This window comes from Curcuma longa, chromosome 4, assembly GCF_044706935.1.
Source record: "Curcuma longa cultivar G26 ecotype Majalengka, Jawa Barat chromosome 4, ITB_CL_G26_1.1, whole genome shotgun sequence".
Lineage (NCBI taxonomy): Eukaryota > Viridiplantae > Streptophyta > Magnoliopsida > Zingiberales > Zingiberaceae > Curcuma > Curcuma longa.
In genome coordinates, this window is record NC_133864.1 from 74,750 (window position 1) to 91,939 (window position 17,190).

Genomic DNA, 17,190 nt, shown 5'->3' on the forward strand with positions numbered 1-17,190 from the left:
TCAAATAAATCTGGGCTAGTTGACTGTTCTCAATTGGTGTATGACTTTGAGCTCTTATTTAATATTCTCATTGATCACGCAATCCATTTGTTTATATGAAATTGATGGTATATAATTGTGATCACACTAGATAAAATCGTCATGTGTGAGTGGAAGATAAAAACAAAATTAAATGGGTCGTCCATGAGGGCTGACCAATTTAAATAATTCAAATATTTGATTTGAATTCTTAGAGGAATGTGTTTTTCTCCGTCATTTAATTTCCATAACTTCTAGAAGAGATGGCATAGAATTTTATTGCCATACAAAAAAAATATAAAAATATGAGCGGACCATTTAATCATAAGTATAATATATTACAATTGTTGAAGAATTTTAGATTATGAAAAAAAAATTTCCTTTTTCATTTTGTTATTGATATTGGATTATCGAAATCATAAGAAAAATTTAGTAATTCAGCTACAAAGATCTTTAAATGAAATGTATTTTTATTTAATAATTATATAAAAAATTCATATTAATTATCCGTCAAAAAGAATACAGACAAACTAAGAGAATCACTAGAAATGTAACAAATTTTATTTGAAATAAATTTTATAGAAGGGTTTTGGCTAAAAGGATTTGATCATCCTTAGAGGATTGAAAATTTTAAAAATAATATGGATAAACTAAGGGACCGTTAGGAGTACTGCAATAATGTACATCCAATATGAATCTAAAATCTTTAAAATTATCAAATATTTGTAGTTGAAAAAAATAACAATTTGACTTCTGGCTATGACTCAATTTCTTTAGTTCAAATGGACAAAGAGCCATTTGATGACTGACGGAGAGTGAACACATACTTGATTTTGGGCGAACAAAAAGCGGTTTAACGCTTCGATTTGAGCGGACGAAGAGTAGTTTAATGCTTGGATATTTAGAAAAAATAGGTATATTTTTTAATACATATTTCAATTATTTGTACTTTTTATTTTTATCCGTATAAGAAAACAAGGGAGAAAATCACCGACACTAAAACTTCAATTGGAAGCAATGCCCCTGGTCCTACCATCTAAACCGTCCACTGCTCAACAAACGCTACCGATTCAATCTCGAAGCTGGCTGCTTAATCTGGCGCTATCAGTCAGTCCTTTTCCTTTTACTTATTCTTGGCTCGGTGTATGGCGTGGGCTGGTGGCAAAATCAACACTGCTCAGGGACTCACATGAGGGAGAAGGAGAAGGAGAAGGAGAGGGAGAGGGAGAGGGAGAGAGAGGGAGAGGGCGGGGAAGAGAAAAGGACAGTGGTGGCGCACTGACAATGACATGGAGCTGTCACGTTTACAAATTAATGCGGTGTCGGATGGGATAGGAATGGAGCAAGATGGATGAGCAATCTCCTTCTCCCTCTCCAATTTTCACATCATGCCGGATATGAAGTTTCACTCCAAACGAGGCGTCCGGTTTAGGATTCTCAAACTATGCGGGTCGATCTGCATATTCATAAGTTTTTGGGGTTTGAGTTCGGACGAGAAAACGACAAAACAAACAGTCTGACAGGAAAAGCAAAATCAATTATGATAAGCTTTTGGGGTAAACTGAATTTATCTGTTTTTTCCATGTAAAATTGGATTACTTTTTCTCTGGGTAAGCGGGTCGTATTGCTGCTGACGTCAGCGTTTCCGCCAGTTTAGTCACTTGGCGCAGGCGGAATCCAAAGTGGGAACTAATCTCTGCGGCACAAGGAGTGGCGAGAGCGGTAACGGCGATTTCGAGTTCCCAAGACGGCGATTTCTGATATTGAATAGGAATAGAAATAGGAATTTCAGTCGAGCTAGGTTTTTCGCCATCTACTCTTCTCCTCCCCTTGACTGCTTGGTAACTCCACTCCATTGCTGCTGCTCTTCCTTCTCTTGTTCTGTTTCTAGGGTTTGTCGACCCTGCATTTCCCTTTATTGAGGTGGTTTGCTGGTTGTTGCTCGACGCCTTTGGTGGATCCCATTGTGTACTGCTCCTTTACACCAATGCCGAAGATTTTCGGGTTTTCCCGTCGCCGAACGAAACTGGGAAGGTAGTCTTCAGCTATTCGCGTTTACTGAGCTATGCTCCTTGTGTGCCTCATTATGCTCTTTTGACGAGCCGTTCTCACCTTTGGAACCTTGGATTGCAGAAGATGATTTTTTTCAATGAATTTCCTCTAGGATGCGATAGTCTCCGGAGTTATTATGTATTCATAAGTTTAGCATGCCATAACTTAGGGTCTTTGATTCCTCTTTCATTCTTTATTGATGCAAGTTATTATCATTATCCGTGTACCACAAAGAGATATCAGTAGCAATTTATGGTATTTCTGATTTATGTAGCATCGCCATTTCGTTAATGAACAGTCTTTTGTACAGTAAAAAAATCATGCGTGATCTTTTGCTGAAGAGACTGTTTTGCCTAGTATTCTAACTGACAAGATACCCAATCTTGAAGAAGCTCAACTGTTGTCAAATTTACTGTGTACCATTGTTCAGGTTGAAGGTTCAACTTGGAGACCCTTTGCAGGGCACTAGAAGTCCCATCCGATCATCTAAACAGCTATGCCGTTCCAATGCAAGATATTTGCTAATAATTATTTGGTTATAGTCTATTTTCTCCACTGAAGTAATTAAAAATTGAGGTGTAATTTCCTAGGAAGAGAATGTGGTAGTTGCATCATCAAGTGGCCGCTCTGATGGCCTTGATTGCCGTTACTCATCCCGTACATTCGATTCGCATAATTCTAGCATTGGGAGTACAGAAGAATGGCGAGCATTGCCAACCTATGGCAACAAACCAACTCCTCGATCCCATGTAATTGGTACTCCAAACTTGGGAACTTCGTTTTTTTCACATAACTTACCCTCAGTAAATATCACATGCTGTAAACCTTTAATCTGTTTTCTTTTCATTCAATAGCATGCAGCAGTTGTTATTGGGAGCAAAATGGTGGTGGTTGGCGGCGACTCTGGCCATGGTTTGTTAGATGACACTCTGGTAACTAACTCTTATCTGGTTTGACACTCATATAAAAAAATTGTTCAGTCTTCTTTCATTGAACATACCAGACAGAATTTCTAGCAGACTTATGATTTGAAAGCCTCTTTTAGTAAGACATTCAGATGAATTTCTACTAACATTTAGACGATTTAGCACTCACTTTATTTATTCATTTCAGGTATTAAACTTGGAGACACTTACGTGGACAGCTAGTGTTTCAAGTGTCTACTCATCATCTGGTGGGGTTGCTTTAAAGTTCCCTGCATGCAAAGGCCACTCTCTGGTATGATTCTAATGTTCTGGCCTACAAATATTTATATTGTTTGGTCAAGCAGCCAATTATATCCAAATTCACATTTTATTTTCTAATTTAATTGAAATTCTTATTTGTGATATTGGCAGTGTAGGTTTGGTCCAGTAACCTGACGTAAAGTTACATAGATCTGACACTTTTTTGATTTGCATTTTCTGTGTATCTGTTGGATTTATTGTCATCAATGTTGAGTTTATGGCATTCTGAATTGTATTAGTAATATGCTTTTACATGATATTATATGTGCATGGATGGTTCATAATTGCCACAATTTGTATATTATGTTCTAACTAAGATGAGAAATAATTAATTTAATTTGTCTTGCTGCTTTTGTGAACCTTGGTGTAACGGTGACGTTGCTGCTGTGTGACTTGGTGATCACGGATTCGATTGCCTACAATAGACCCTTCCCTAGGACTTCACATTGACAGGAGCTTCGTGTACCGGACCATCCTTTTTCATGTTGCCTTTTGGAATATGTTTGGCTTTTTTACTGTTGCTTTCACATCATGCATGTTCAACTGGTAACATATTACGCATCAAGTCTCTAATATTGTGTGAGTGAACTGGTGAATCAAATTATGCTTACCTGGCGATATGGTTTCTCAGTTGTTGCTTCCTCTTTTTGCTTGTTTAATTGACAACACATTTAGTGACAAGAAAAGTCTCTAATAGTCTGTGAGTAAATGGTCCTTGAGCAAGCTAATGCTCACTGCTAGAGTAACTGATACTAATCACTGGGTAATTTCTATACTTTACAAGCAGGACTTATGCAGGTTCTCTGGAAGAATAAGTTAAGGCTTATGCCCTTTTGTTATGTAGGTTTCATGTGGAAAATCTGCTCTCCTTGTTGGAGGAAGGACTGATCCTCCGAGTGACAAATTGTCAGGTTGTTTTTAGTTTTCATTTCCTGATCGTATTGACTAATTGAAGATTAGTACACTCAAGACAATTATTGTTATTGAGGCTATTTTGCATTAAATTTTTTTCAGTATGGTCCTTCAATGTAGAAGTGGAAAGCTGGTCACTTGTTGAAGCTAAGGGAAATATTCCGGTAATTGATATATGATACTTCCATTTCTATTTTTAATTAGATTACTTTCATATTTTAGACTATGTTTTCTTCTTTTAATCTTTATTTGTTTAGCTTCAATAACATGCTCTTTACATCTTTATTTTATACAATGTATTTTTGTGGAGTAAGTGTTGTCCTTTTATTTGAAAATATTATGTCTCCTAAGAAGAATACTTTGTAGTGGGACTAAAAGCTCAAAATATTATGCTTTTATCTAACTTTTTTACTTGTTTGGTTGCTGGTTCTATTAACTCTTCACAGCCATGATTTAAAATGCTTAAATCTTCATATTGGTAGAAATGCATTAATGTAAACTCTTGTAGAATTTCAGGTTGCTCGCAGTGGCCATACTGTACACAGAGCAGGCAATGTGCTAATCCTTTTTGGAGGTGAGGATATGAAAGGAAGAAAGCTGAATGATCTCTACATGTTTGATTTGAAGTCACTCTCTTGGCTTCCTTTGCATTATAAGTAAGTAAAATTTCTCTCAAGTTGTATTTTCTGTGTGGAAATTAAATCTGGGTTAGAATCATTACAGTAAATCATGAAAAGAAAAAAGCTTGAAAGAAATATATCATTAGAATGATGGTAGTAGAAATTTGGGGCCTTGTTCTAAATGACTTATTTGCTTGAAGTTAATGCTTGCGAACTTGAAATGTATAGTTGTTTCTCTCTTTGAAATTGGATGATTTTGGATTAAATATTTGTTGGCCATTAACCTATTGATGTATCTATATGCTAACAATCTTCATTTACAGGGGCGCAGGACCTTCAGCGAGATCAAATCATGTAGCTGCTCTTTATGAAGATAAATTGCTCTTTGTATATGGAGGGCAATCAAAATCTAAGATTCTCCGTGATTTTTACTCTCTAGATTTTGAAACAGTATGTCAACCAGTTCATGTTTAGTTTATTTTGGACAAATAATTTAATTAATAAATTTTTCAGGAGAAAAAAATATGCATCCCATGAGTCTTCTGTAATCGATGACAATTTGGTTTGACATCCTAACTGATATGCTATTTTACTATTCAGATGATATGGTCAAGAGTCAAAGTCCATGGTCATCACCCTTCACCTAGAGCAGGTTGCTGTGGCGCTCTTTGTGGAACTAAATGGTACATTATAGGTGGCGGAAGCAAGAGAAGAAGTATGAATCTACTATCACATAGAATACTATCGCATATTTAAAGTTGATCTCTAACAAATGGACCATACCTTGTCTTGTTTCTTCTAATTGCAATTACCAATGTTCAAATAAAACTTAAATTAACTCTGTTTCAAAGACTTGGCTATGATTAGTGACTTAGAAAAGCACAGAATTTGAGTTTTATATCTGGATAAAATTCAATAGCCAACTCCAAATACAGAGGCTATTGGTTGGTTGTTATTATAGCCATTTCAACAATAATGCTAACTTGAGAATTAAATGAGTATTATTAATTGAAGCAGAAGATGTCATGAATGTTTTAGTCGATTAGCATCTGGATTGTTATGAATCATCTTCTTCAGAAACAAATTTTGGCTATCTATCAAAATTACTCGATCGTACAAGGTCCAACATTTATTAGCTATAGTTTAGCGTTTCTTGACCGAATGACCACTATCACTCAATGCTTTGTTGGCCTCATTAGCTCTAAAATCTCTATTGGTATGCCAAGCCGGGAATTGAGTTGATTGGAACAGGTGAACCTACTATTCATTATAAATCCTTTGAACTTTAGTTTGATTGAAAAATTCAAGGAACCTATCCTCTTCCTTTTTTCTTTCCCCATTCAGTGGCTCTGGCTCCTTGGTACAAAATATTTTCTTGTAAGCTAGTCAGTTTAGCCTTTATTGGCTTATGTTCAGTTGGTTGAAATATTATTAAATGTGTGGATTGCACTATATTGACATGGTTTTAGCAGTTGACATATAATGATTAGTCTACATTTTCATATCTTGAAATTCTAAGAGTGATTATTTGCAGGACATGCTGAAATCCTCATCTTCGATATTTTAAAATTTGAGTGGTCCACAACAGTTATGTCACCAAGTGTTTCGGTGATAACAAATAGAGTAAGTTGCTATGGTCTTTGTTTTGTTTCCTTTGGGGTGGACGAGGAGTACCTATCATCACATGCTATTAACTCTTCCACATAAATGCTGCATCTTTCTTTAAAAAAAAAGGGGGCTACTTAAAATTTTTTATCCAGGATTTGTATGCATAAAAGGCCTTATTTGCAAGTTTCATAGTTTCGGCTGCAATTCCTTGTGGAGAATTTTTTCCATAACTGCACATGGCCTACACCTTGTCACAGTTCAAACGTCTTGACCCTTTAGGAGCATGCCCCAGCTTGATCATTAGTTGCTTTTACCCAGATAAGTGTACATGTAGCTAGGATTATAGCCTTATACTCCACCTTCGAATTCTACAACAATGTGTTTCTTGCTCTCTCAGTGCAAGAAAGCAAGAAAGCAAGAAACATATTAGAAGCTAAATTTGGATCAGGAGCTATTGCTTGGTGGGCAGTGAAATCTCGTGACTATCTGTCAAAGGTCCTTTACGACGGAGGCTTTGATGATAATAATCTTGCCAGAGAAGGTAATGGAATAGAAAGCTGTAGGAACTAGAAGCACGTTTTTTTAACTTTGGAAGTAGATAAGGAGTCTGAAAAAAGAGTGAACTTAAAGGTGGCATCAACAACTCAAGAGAGTAGTGACAGTAACCCATATACAACTGAGATTAGCCAAGGAAGACACACTTTATCACAGATTAGCCTAGGAAGAAACACTTTATTGCTCTAGGTGAGAGTTTATTTTGTTGAGAGATGATTGATCAGAAGAATAAGTACGCTCCAACACCTTAGGAGGAAGACAATAGATGGGATCACATGGAAGTAAAATAGTAAAGAGAACTTCACCATGGAGACCAGGAGAAGACATGCAGTTTACTAGTTAATATACAATTAAACTTGTTTCATCCCAAAGTTTGAGTGAAATCCCATTCGAGTAGAAGTGTATGAGCAATCTTAATGATTCTTCTTATTAGTTGCACCATTCGTTGGAATATATGAGAATAAGATGATCTATGACGCCTTTGAAAGAGATGAATGATTAAAGGAGTTAGAGAAATATTCTTTAATGTGTCACTCCTTTACATCACAATAGTTTCACTAAACAAGCTTTGTATCCGCACATAGAAGGAAGAAAAAATAAATTAGATATCAGAATGATGTGCTATTTGGAAAAATCTAGTCATTCTTGAATAGTTAATTAGAATATTAAAATATTTGAAACAAACCATGTTTGAAGCAAACTAGTACTCTACTAGGACCCCAAAAATCTAAATAAGTTAAATAAATGGTGTAGAAACACATTTATAGATACAATTAAGAAACATAGATCTGACATATTTTCCTAATTGATAGAACTCGTAGGATGAGATAACCTAGACAACGCCTTTTAGATACATTGAAATGACCGAGTAGTTATGAATTTGTAGAGGAAGTTGAGGGTTCAACCACATGACTCGATCAAGGTGGTGCAAAGAGTCAATGCAAGACTCATTCTCAATAACAATCACCTTTTCTGTCCATGAATTGTAAATGGAAACAGAGAAAGCAATAAACATTATTGAACAATTTAAAGATATAGGATGCCTACTGACTAATAATAAATTTAAATGGAAATCAGGAATGTAATAAAGAAAAAAGATATAGATGAAAGAATACAAGCTTGTCTTTGTCAATGTGAAAACACCATTGGTAAGCATGAAATCAATGTATGAATTGAGTGATGTAAGAGTAGTGAATAAGTGAGGGTTACTAGATATACATTCAAAGAACTTTGAGTTAACCATCCATGTAAAAAATCTAGTGGAATTTATCAAAAAGGCAATAAAAATATCTTCATAAGATAAAACAACATGTACTGAGAAAATGCATCTATTGTAGCCTAGATTAGAAGAAGATGGGTTTACTACTCAGTAGATACTGTGATAGTAGAGATAGAGTCAGAGGATAGGATCATATAGATCATATTCAGTGGTTAGTTGACTGCCCCATACAAATGATGTGTAGAGGATAACCTTGTGGATAGCCATGAAAAGATTAACAATCATCCTTAATATTCCTAAGCTTCTTGCAATTGGTATATTTGGTTTGCCCTGTCAGTTGTATGACTGTTGCTGCTTTGCTAGCATCATTTATTGCCACAAGACTTTGCAGATAACATCTGAGCAACCAAAGTAGATTTGTCTACTAAGGTGTCAGATGGTAGTACGTGAGTGGTCGATGCCCTTAACATTCTTAAGTAACCATCAGATGTAGGAGGTATGAAGGTGTCTCTTGCTCTAACTTAAGTTTAGGTGTTTCTCGCTCTAACTTAAGATAAACCGTGTGAAGAAATGTAATAATGCTGAGCTTATCGTGATGATCCTACATAAACTTAACATCTGATGTGATTGGGAATATATACGAGCGATCAATAACATTGACATAAAATTAGCCAATATGTGTGGTCATCGTCATGTCGGTTTGCCATAGTTGGAAGAGACTACCAATCACAGATTTCTAGATTCTTCCAAAGTCTTCTAGCATGAAAAGAAGCATTGGAAGATGCTTGTGACAATTGTCAACCAAAGAAGAAGAAGGAACAATCGTAGTTGTCAGAATCATGCGATTCTTGATTTCTATGATTCAATATGATACAATTCATATATAAAATGACACAATTCTTGCAATATGAATTGGAAGTTAAAAGAACCTCAATGGTTTGGCCTGGCTAGTACGATTCAATACGAATCTTATTTATACGATTTTAAAAATAAGAAAGGAAATCATTAATGTTAAATTTAATCAACTAAAAAGGTGCTCTTACTCATTAAGAAATTAAATTAAACCCAATATCTTAGAAATTAATCTGAGTTTATTATGAAAGAAATGATGAATTTTACATTATAGGATAGAAGAATAATGGCCAAACACTGAAATTTCTGAGTTAAAAGTAAAATAGAAGAATATAATTTTTCAAGTGAAGACAGTAGCCAATGTAAACTAGACACCTAACAATGATTGAAAATAATAAAACTTGTCATATTGACAAAAAATGATAATAAAGGCGAAATACATAGTGACTCAGAAGTCATGTCTTAGATATGGTGTGGATGTAGATGGGTGTTCAATTTTACTTAAATGCTTGTTATTAGAGTTTTATACGGATGCTGATGGATGTTCAATTTTGTTGTGTCATATCTAGTTTTGTAGTATCATGTCTAGTTTTTGTTATTGTACACAATAACATTCTATTAGGGTTAAAGAACGCAATGAGGATGTTGATGGGAGTTCAGTTTTTAGAATTTTGTTTGGATTTGTGGGATCTGTTTGTTCTTTTTTTCAATTGCTATTGTTATTGGTTTGTTCCTATTTTTGCAACTTGTTAAAATGGACAAAGATGGCTTTCTTGGTATAAGTGTGGACTTGGGCGTTCATTCATTTATATGTTTCTTGCATCATTCATTGTTGAGAGGTGATCCCATATGTTTTGGAGTTTTCAGCAACTTTTCTCTATGCTTAGGCTTAGCGTTTCTCAATTGTTGAATCAAGTTTGATGATCAATCGATATTGAAATTGGAAGTGCTTATATGTTGATTTGATTAGAGCTGTAGCTCAGGAAGCATTGTTCTTTTTGTTAAAATTCTACGTGATAATAGTCATATGACTTGAAAAATTCAAGAAAGCAATAGACTGAACATGCAGTAATATGGCTGAGGAACTTGACATTTTGGGATTGAACCATTGAAGAAAAATAGCTGTTAGAATACAAATGGCAAGAGGAAGGAGGATAGGTTCTATATAGATATATATTTTTTTAATTTCTATTTTGGCTAGCTCACATGGAAGTATAAGGCTAAAATGCAATCCTCACTGGTGGCTGGTCAAATTTGACATCCACTGGAGAGGATGCTTCACGCAGAGCTCACCAGGTAGGAACCAAACTGAACTTGAGATGCTCTAGCTGAGCTCAAAATCTGATTAAGGTTGAGCATTTGTTGGTAGGGTGTTCAGTGTTGCTAATGCTTGTTGTGTTCGAGGATGATGTGATTATGCATGCGTAGCACAGGATGGCTCGCTAGCAAGCATGTATGTGGGTGATTGGTGGTGAGCTCTGTAGACAGCAATATAGGTGAATGCAGGCAAGGGTACCACGACAATGGTAGGGGCCCATAGAATCACTTGAAAAGATGAGGAGAGTAATAGGGCTCTAGTACCATGTAATAGAAAAATATTAGAGCTTATTATTTTCACTAGATCACCCTTCTACCTAAATGTTTTATTCATATTTGTAATAATGGCACTAAATTACATTTAGGTTCTTAACAATCACAATCATAGTTGCAGATCATTCTCTAGCATCAGTGTTTGGCATGTAAACTTTACACCATACTTGTAGCTTAAAGTAGAAATTGCTTGCTAATTTTTTTTCTTTCTATAGTGTAGTTATCAGGGGATAGAAGAAATGAAAAATTCATATTGCATTAACTCGTTAGCCAAATATTGCCTTTCAAGTGATCTGTAAAGATATTTCATTATGTTTTTGTCCCTGAATCAGGTTAGACTCTTCAGTGATAAACATCTCTCCATGTCGATAGAGTTAATGTTGTTTGATTCTGAGTAGGTTCACTTACACCATTTGATGGAGTAAATTGGCCTACATTTGGGGCCTTATAGCAGTCTGATTATGTTCTGTTCTTGATCTAAATACATAAATAGAAGACTATAATGGAGCAAGTGCTTCCTGTGGGTCATCATAATACAACATCAGCCTTGCAAATATCTTTTTTATAAGATAGTAGTCATTCATTTTTTCATTGGCAAATTGCAATTGTGTTCTAGAAGTAGCTAATTAACCATGAAGTTTTTATAACATTTATAGTGGCTCTGACTTGTATTATTATCGCTTATTATTATGCAGGGTTTTAGCTTGCTTCCAGTTAATCACAAAGACAAAATTTTCCTTCTTGCCTTTGGAGGACATAAGAAAGAACCATCCAATCAGGTCTAAAGTTGAAAAATCATCGATACTACATATGACTTGATTTGTTCTCTGTTTGCCTCAAAAATATCTGTATCTTCCTTGAACACAGGTTGAAATACTTTTCTTGGCTACAAATGACCATTCAATGAGTTCGCGGTCTGCCCCAGACACAGAATTATTACAATATGAAGAACATGCTGTGACTATCAAGGATGTTGGTGCTCACCTCAAGACTGTTTCTTCTCCAACTTCTGTTAATCATGTCACAAGACATAGTCTTGCATCTGCACTTGAGCAGCAAATATCTGGCAGGAAATCCATTTCAGATGATCCTTCTCCATCTGCTGGCATGCCAATTAGCAAGCAATTTCATCAAGATCAAGATTACCGTTTGGCTAATAAGATGCAGAAACCACCCCTTGAAGATGAAAATTATGAAACCGATGACCAGGTGCATAACAACCGTTTCTCACAGGTGAGGGCAATGAACACTTAATGTATCATTCTGTCTCTTTTTTGTGGATGAAAACGGACCAGACTTTTGCCCCTCTTTGAAAAATAAATGTTCCCTCATATTTGTACCAGCTAGTATCTACCCTTCAGATGGGATCTAAACTCTATTCTAGGTTTGATTGAGAAGCACCTAGGGCGACTAACCAGTTGGTTTATCTACTTCCAGGAAAAAGATGTTAAATTTATGTTTTAAACATGAACTTGCCCAAGTGCAAAGGTCTAGTACAAGAAGGTTATACTAATTGAGTTTAGCCTTCTCCCAATTATTCACTTTATAGTTTTCAGAGTAATAATTTATCAAATTATCATGCTTATGAAGCTAATTTGGCAGATTATCGCACTGACAAACTAGAGCCCAACTATAGTATGCCATAATTGTCTTGGATCAGCTAAATTGATTTTATTGCTTAAGTCTATATCACTAGCAATATTCAAATATTCAAATCAATTTTATACATTATTTAAAGTTTTTTATTCTTCATTAATTAAAGTTTTATTTGGACTCCCCCTATACCATAGACTTTCCACTCTATTTGATTTAACTATTCTAATTGTAGTGGATACAGTATAAACATGTTCATGCTATATCAACCTATTTTTTCTCATTTTATCATTCTTTATTTTATCCTTCCTAATAATGCCTCAAATCCAGTTTACCATTCTCATTTTTGTTACCTAAGATTTTAAATGTATTGCTTCTTAACAATCCAACATTCCAATCCATAATGTATAGCAAATTATACCCTACTCAATAAGTTTTTCTTTTAGCATAAGATGTACAATACCACTCCACATTCCTTAGGTAGCTATTACAACGAGCCATATTTTTTTTTGATACTTGTGATTACCCAACCTAGTTTATTGGGTTTAAATGTCCATTAAATGGGTATGGAAAGAGATTGGGTGATATGGTAGACGTTTGTCATGGGTATGAGATGAGTTTGGGTTTGAATACTCGAGTACCTGAACATGTACATATTTAGTATACCTATTTGCAAAGTGTATCATGTATGCTTATCCTAAATTTGATGGATATTATAATTTTATTAGGTGTACAATCAGTAATTCTTGGCTTATATGTTTAGGGATATTTTATATGAATGGCTGGATTAATTATTTTAGAGATCTAATTTGTTATTACTTTTGAATATTGGAGGTGTCATGATGTGTTGAAGGGTGAGTTAAGGGTTGGTCGTTTACCCACAGATAGTGACTGGATATTGGTAGGATAGTAAGTACTCGTGACAGGTATGAGTTTAGATGTAACAAGTTGTTATGGATGTGAGCTGTGTAAAATTTATGGGTAGCTAACTTGTTGCCATCCCTATCTATAAGCTCCTCCATTCAATTGTTCATTCATTCCATTAATTGTATTTTTGTTTATTAATATCTAGTTGAATAATAGATTTGAGATATTAGAAACTGTTAAGGGTTTCATTTCTATCTACTAACATAGTAAAGATAGGGACTTAATGTTGACACTTGATGTTTAAGTAAAATAGTGTCACTCCCAATATCAACTAGCGACTATATTATCATACATATCTTTTATGATATCTAATTGTTAAATATTCTTTTTTATTTCCTTAAAAAACTCATTGTAACATGTGTCTAGGTACTATGAGTTTTTTTTCTAGTTAACAGAAATCATATGCAGATCTTTCTTTTCTCTATACCTTCTTTATCAGTTGTATTGTTAAATAAATAACATTAATTGTTGGGGTCTTTTGAATGTGAAATCATCAAATTGATTTTGAGAAGTGTTTGAAACATCACTTTTCTAATCTCAATAACTCCCCACGTTCCTTTGTAAGCATGGAGATATGTGTTGCTTGAGGTTTCGAGTTCGAATCCTCATAGCAACATGTATTTGTTGACTGAGGTACTGTGCGATTCAAGTCTTAGCAATATGTATTTGTTGGTTGAGGTGCTGTTGAGGCAGTATGCTCTTATCAACCTAGTGGTAGCGTGCCTCTAAAAAATCTCTTAGTGGGTTTTCTGATATAGGGCCGTTTCGGCGGTGGAGCCGGTCACTATAAAAAGTTTACCCACTACAGTTTTAAAAGTCCCTGGGGCAATGGTGCCGTGGTAGGACATCCAGATTGTCACCCAGGCACCCACAGTTCGATCCCCAGCTACGACGTATTTGCAGGAATTTTCCTTCAAATGGGAATCTCAATCAAAGGATGCTGGACATCTGAGTTGGCCGCTGCGTGCGCTTCCCGATTTACCCTGGTGGTCGGTGGGAAACTTCCGTGGGACCGGACCGGTCACTCCCAGGGATTAAGTTAATGTGACTGACTGGGATTTATCATTTTTTTTTATTCTTACAAATAGTTACTAAATAACTATTCCTTTTTCCCTTGGGTATCTTCTTAATTTTTAATCATAGAGCAGGCACTACAAAATATCAACCAATATTCTTAATGCAACTTCAGATGTTCAACAAATGCTTAAGAAATTGGAATTCTAACTTCAAAGATAAATAGTTCAATTTTTAGAAGTTCTCATGTAGCTCATCTTCATGATAATTGGGAGTGATTCTAGTTTTAAATGTCAGGCATTACGAGTTAGATTTCCACCAACAATATAATAGGTATTGTTCAGAGTATTCCTAAAATCAATAACTATTTGAATAACAAATAATCTTTTTTTGACATCCGACAATTATATGGTGCAGTGGGTAACAACCCTTGTAGAAAATTGTGACCACCTTTAGATGAAGTATCTATCACCAGAAAGCAACAATGCCTGATTTTTATTTTACAAGCTCTTTTATACCTTTTGCATGGTACAATTTGCATATACAACTGGCTAAATTAAAACCCATTTAGCAAGGGCCCAATGAGAATTCAAGCTACAATATAACCAACCACAGATTTTTTGTTGCCATGTTTAACTCAGCACTCCTTTTCTCAGTTTTTCTGTTGTTTCTTCAAAATATTCTTCTTTATGCTTATTATACAACACTCAAAATAAAACTATACTTTGGGTTGGTCTCACTGTTAATGACTTGTATCTGTCTGTTTATTTAGGATATCTTATTTTGTTAAATGAAAATCTGATATGTCCTGCTCAATTTGTTCTAACAGAATTCATCATCTTTTTGCAATTTGTAGAGCAGCAAAAGGCAAGAATCTGAAATAAAGATGGATATTGCTGGAATTTTAGCTAGCACAGAAGAGATGCTTCTTGTTGAATCCGAAGGTTCAAATTTTCACCTTAAGCAAGGAAGTAATAATAGTCTCCGCTTGGCTAATGACCGTGTTTTGTCTGTAGGGACTGATGGAAGATCAGTTTTAACCAATCCATCAAATATATATCAACTTTACGAAAGTAAAATTGCAAGTTTGACAAGGAAGAACGTTGTGGTTGAAGAACAGCTGAAAGCTGCTTTGACAGGCCAAGAGTCTGCTGAGAGGAGCTTAGCTTCTGCTGCTAGGAGCACACAAGAGATGGAGATCAAACTAGCTGATGCTCACAAGGAAATTGAATTGTTGAAGGAGAAGCTGGCAGCTGTAGAGCTAGCTCAAGAGGAGGCCAACAGCCTGTCAAATATTGTCCACTCTGACAATGTGCGGCTTGAACATGATGTAGCATTTCTAAAAGCAATCTTGGATGACACACAAAAGGTAAGGCAATTCCATTTTCTAGCTTTTCCATCTTCGGGCCTTCGTCACTAAGGGTTCTCTTGATTCCATTATTCCTTTATTCCTTGTAGGAATTGCACTCTACTCGTGGTGTTCTAGCTGGGGAAAGGGCAAGAGCTTTTCAGCTTCAGGTGAAACTATAGGTTTCGCTACAATTTTATGGCTATGGTAAAAATAGAATCCATTGACTGCTAATATGTTTTGACAGGTTGAAGTTTTTCATCTCAAGCAAAGGCTACAATCCTTGGATAGTAGGGCACCCACTCCAAAGAAACCATTTCCGATGTAGATCTTTTTCAACCCACGAAAATGTTGTAGCATTTTTGATATGCAATAGTTTGGGATTCTGTCAAATCAAGAATCTGTATGTATGTACAGATGACTGCTGAGTATGTACGATGTGATTTCTAGGTCTGTTATGTTAAGTATTTTAAACTAAATTTGACCTCGGCGTCATCAGTCAACTGACAAATTTAAGGGTCCTATCAGCCTGGATCTACACAGGCTCTACGTCTGCATCTAATTGCCTGAAATTTATTCACAGGAACTTCTTCGATTCCACCATTGGCCTACTGTATTCCAACTGTTTTTTTCCCCCCAAAATACAAGCACTTGGAATTTCTAATACTAACCAAAAAAATTAATATTTTAACAACTAAGAAAAACATAGTAAATAAAAAAAAAATGCGAAAATAGTTTATGGCTAAGTCGAGCCAAAGTGTTGCCTTAATACTTTGTTTGCTCAGTCGGAAAGATTTTCAATCCGCTGAAAAACTGGTTTCTAAGACTCATTAAATCCGTTACTCCTGCTATTATAGTTGCCTCGTTCGCAATCATCCTTTCCGCCTCTATGTCTCTATTCTGTTTGTGGTTGGGATCTCGCTGACAATTATTAGAGCATAGAAAATAAGCAGCACATTGTCTTGTCATCAATCACAGCAAATGCTGTGATTCTGACACCATCCTATTCTATTCTCTCAGTCCACACCATCACTAAGGTCACTGCTATCAAAAAAAAAAAAAAAAAATTTTTTTTTTTTTGATAGCAGTGACCCCCCTTCTTTCTGTTTAATTATTCCAGAAGATCAGACGCTGTGAATCCATCCATGATCGCGTTGGTGTATGTTTTACCTCATGTATCTTATAGTTATTTGTCAAGTAAACAATTTGGCTGTGATTCCATGGATCTCCCCGTGCTTTTGATTGCAATCACACGTTTAGAGATATGTTTTCGAACAGAATGTCAGGTTTCGAAGTAGATTCTTGATGCCGATCAGCACTTCTCCACCTCTTGACCTCTGGTAGAGCTCCTATTTTCTTGTGTTTCGACGGCTCTGGGCTTGCATGTCAATACTAGTCAATGGACATCTGTGTGGCCGGTGTGACCTCTCCGACAGTCAAATCAGCGCTGGACTGAAAAAAATCAACACTGGACTGAAAAAGACGAAAGGTGAAGAGCATGAAAATGAAGAGCTTGTGTCTCGCGGAGAGAAAACTTACCTCCAACCAACACCATTCACCCTTTTATACTGTTGAACTTGGATGCCCACGTGGGTTGCCACGTCTGCCTGTGGACTGTCAGAAGCGTGGGTCGATGTGGAACCACATTCACCTACT

The 17,190-nt window shown here is 35.7% G+C and overlaps 1 protein-coding gene across 1 annotated transcript; it reads left to right on the top strand.

Annotated features, from left to right (window-relative positions):
- The first annotated feature begins 1,711 nt into the window (after positions 1-1,711).
- LOC141827779 (uncharacterized) lies at positions 1,712-16,005 on the top strand. Its single transcript, XM_074715101.1, has 16 exons — positions 1,712-2,052; positions 2,501-2,579; positions 2,661-2,819; positions 2,925-3,002; positions 3,184-3,288; positions 4,141-4,207; positions 4,311-4,372; positions 4,725-4,864; positions 5,152-5,278; positions 5,429-5,543; positions 6,363-6,451; positions 11,348-11,431; positions 11,520-11,885; positions 15,043-15,555; positions 15,645-15,704; positions 15,782-16,005. The coding sequence occupies exons 1-16, from the start codon at positions 2,006-2,008 to the stop codon at positions 15,860-15,862; spliced, it is 2,172 nt and encodes a 723-aa protein (XP_074571202.1). The 5' UTR covers positions 1,712-2,005; the 3' UTR covers positions 15,863-16,005.
- The last annotated feature ends 1,185 nt before the right edge of the window (positions 16,006-17,190 follow it).

What these genes read in the sequence shown, in the direction of transcription:
- LOC141827779 (XM_074715101.1), top strand. Translation starts at nt 2,006, where the DNA reads ATGCCGAAGATTTTCGGGTTTTCCCGTCGCCGAACGAAACTGGGAAG. An exon ending in AAGCTAAGGGAAATATTCCG is followed by an intron (nt 4,373 to 4,724) that starts GTAATTGATATA and finishes GTAGAATTTCAG; the next exon opens with GTTGCTCGCAGTGGCCATAC. An exon ending in TTTCGGTGATAACAAATAGA is followed by an intron (nt 6,452 to 11,347) that starts GTAAGTTGCTAT and finishes ATTATTATGCAG; the next exon opens with GGTTTTAGCTTGCTTCCAGT.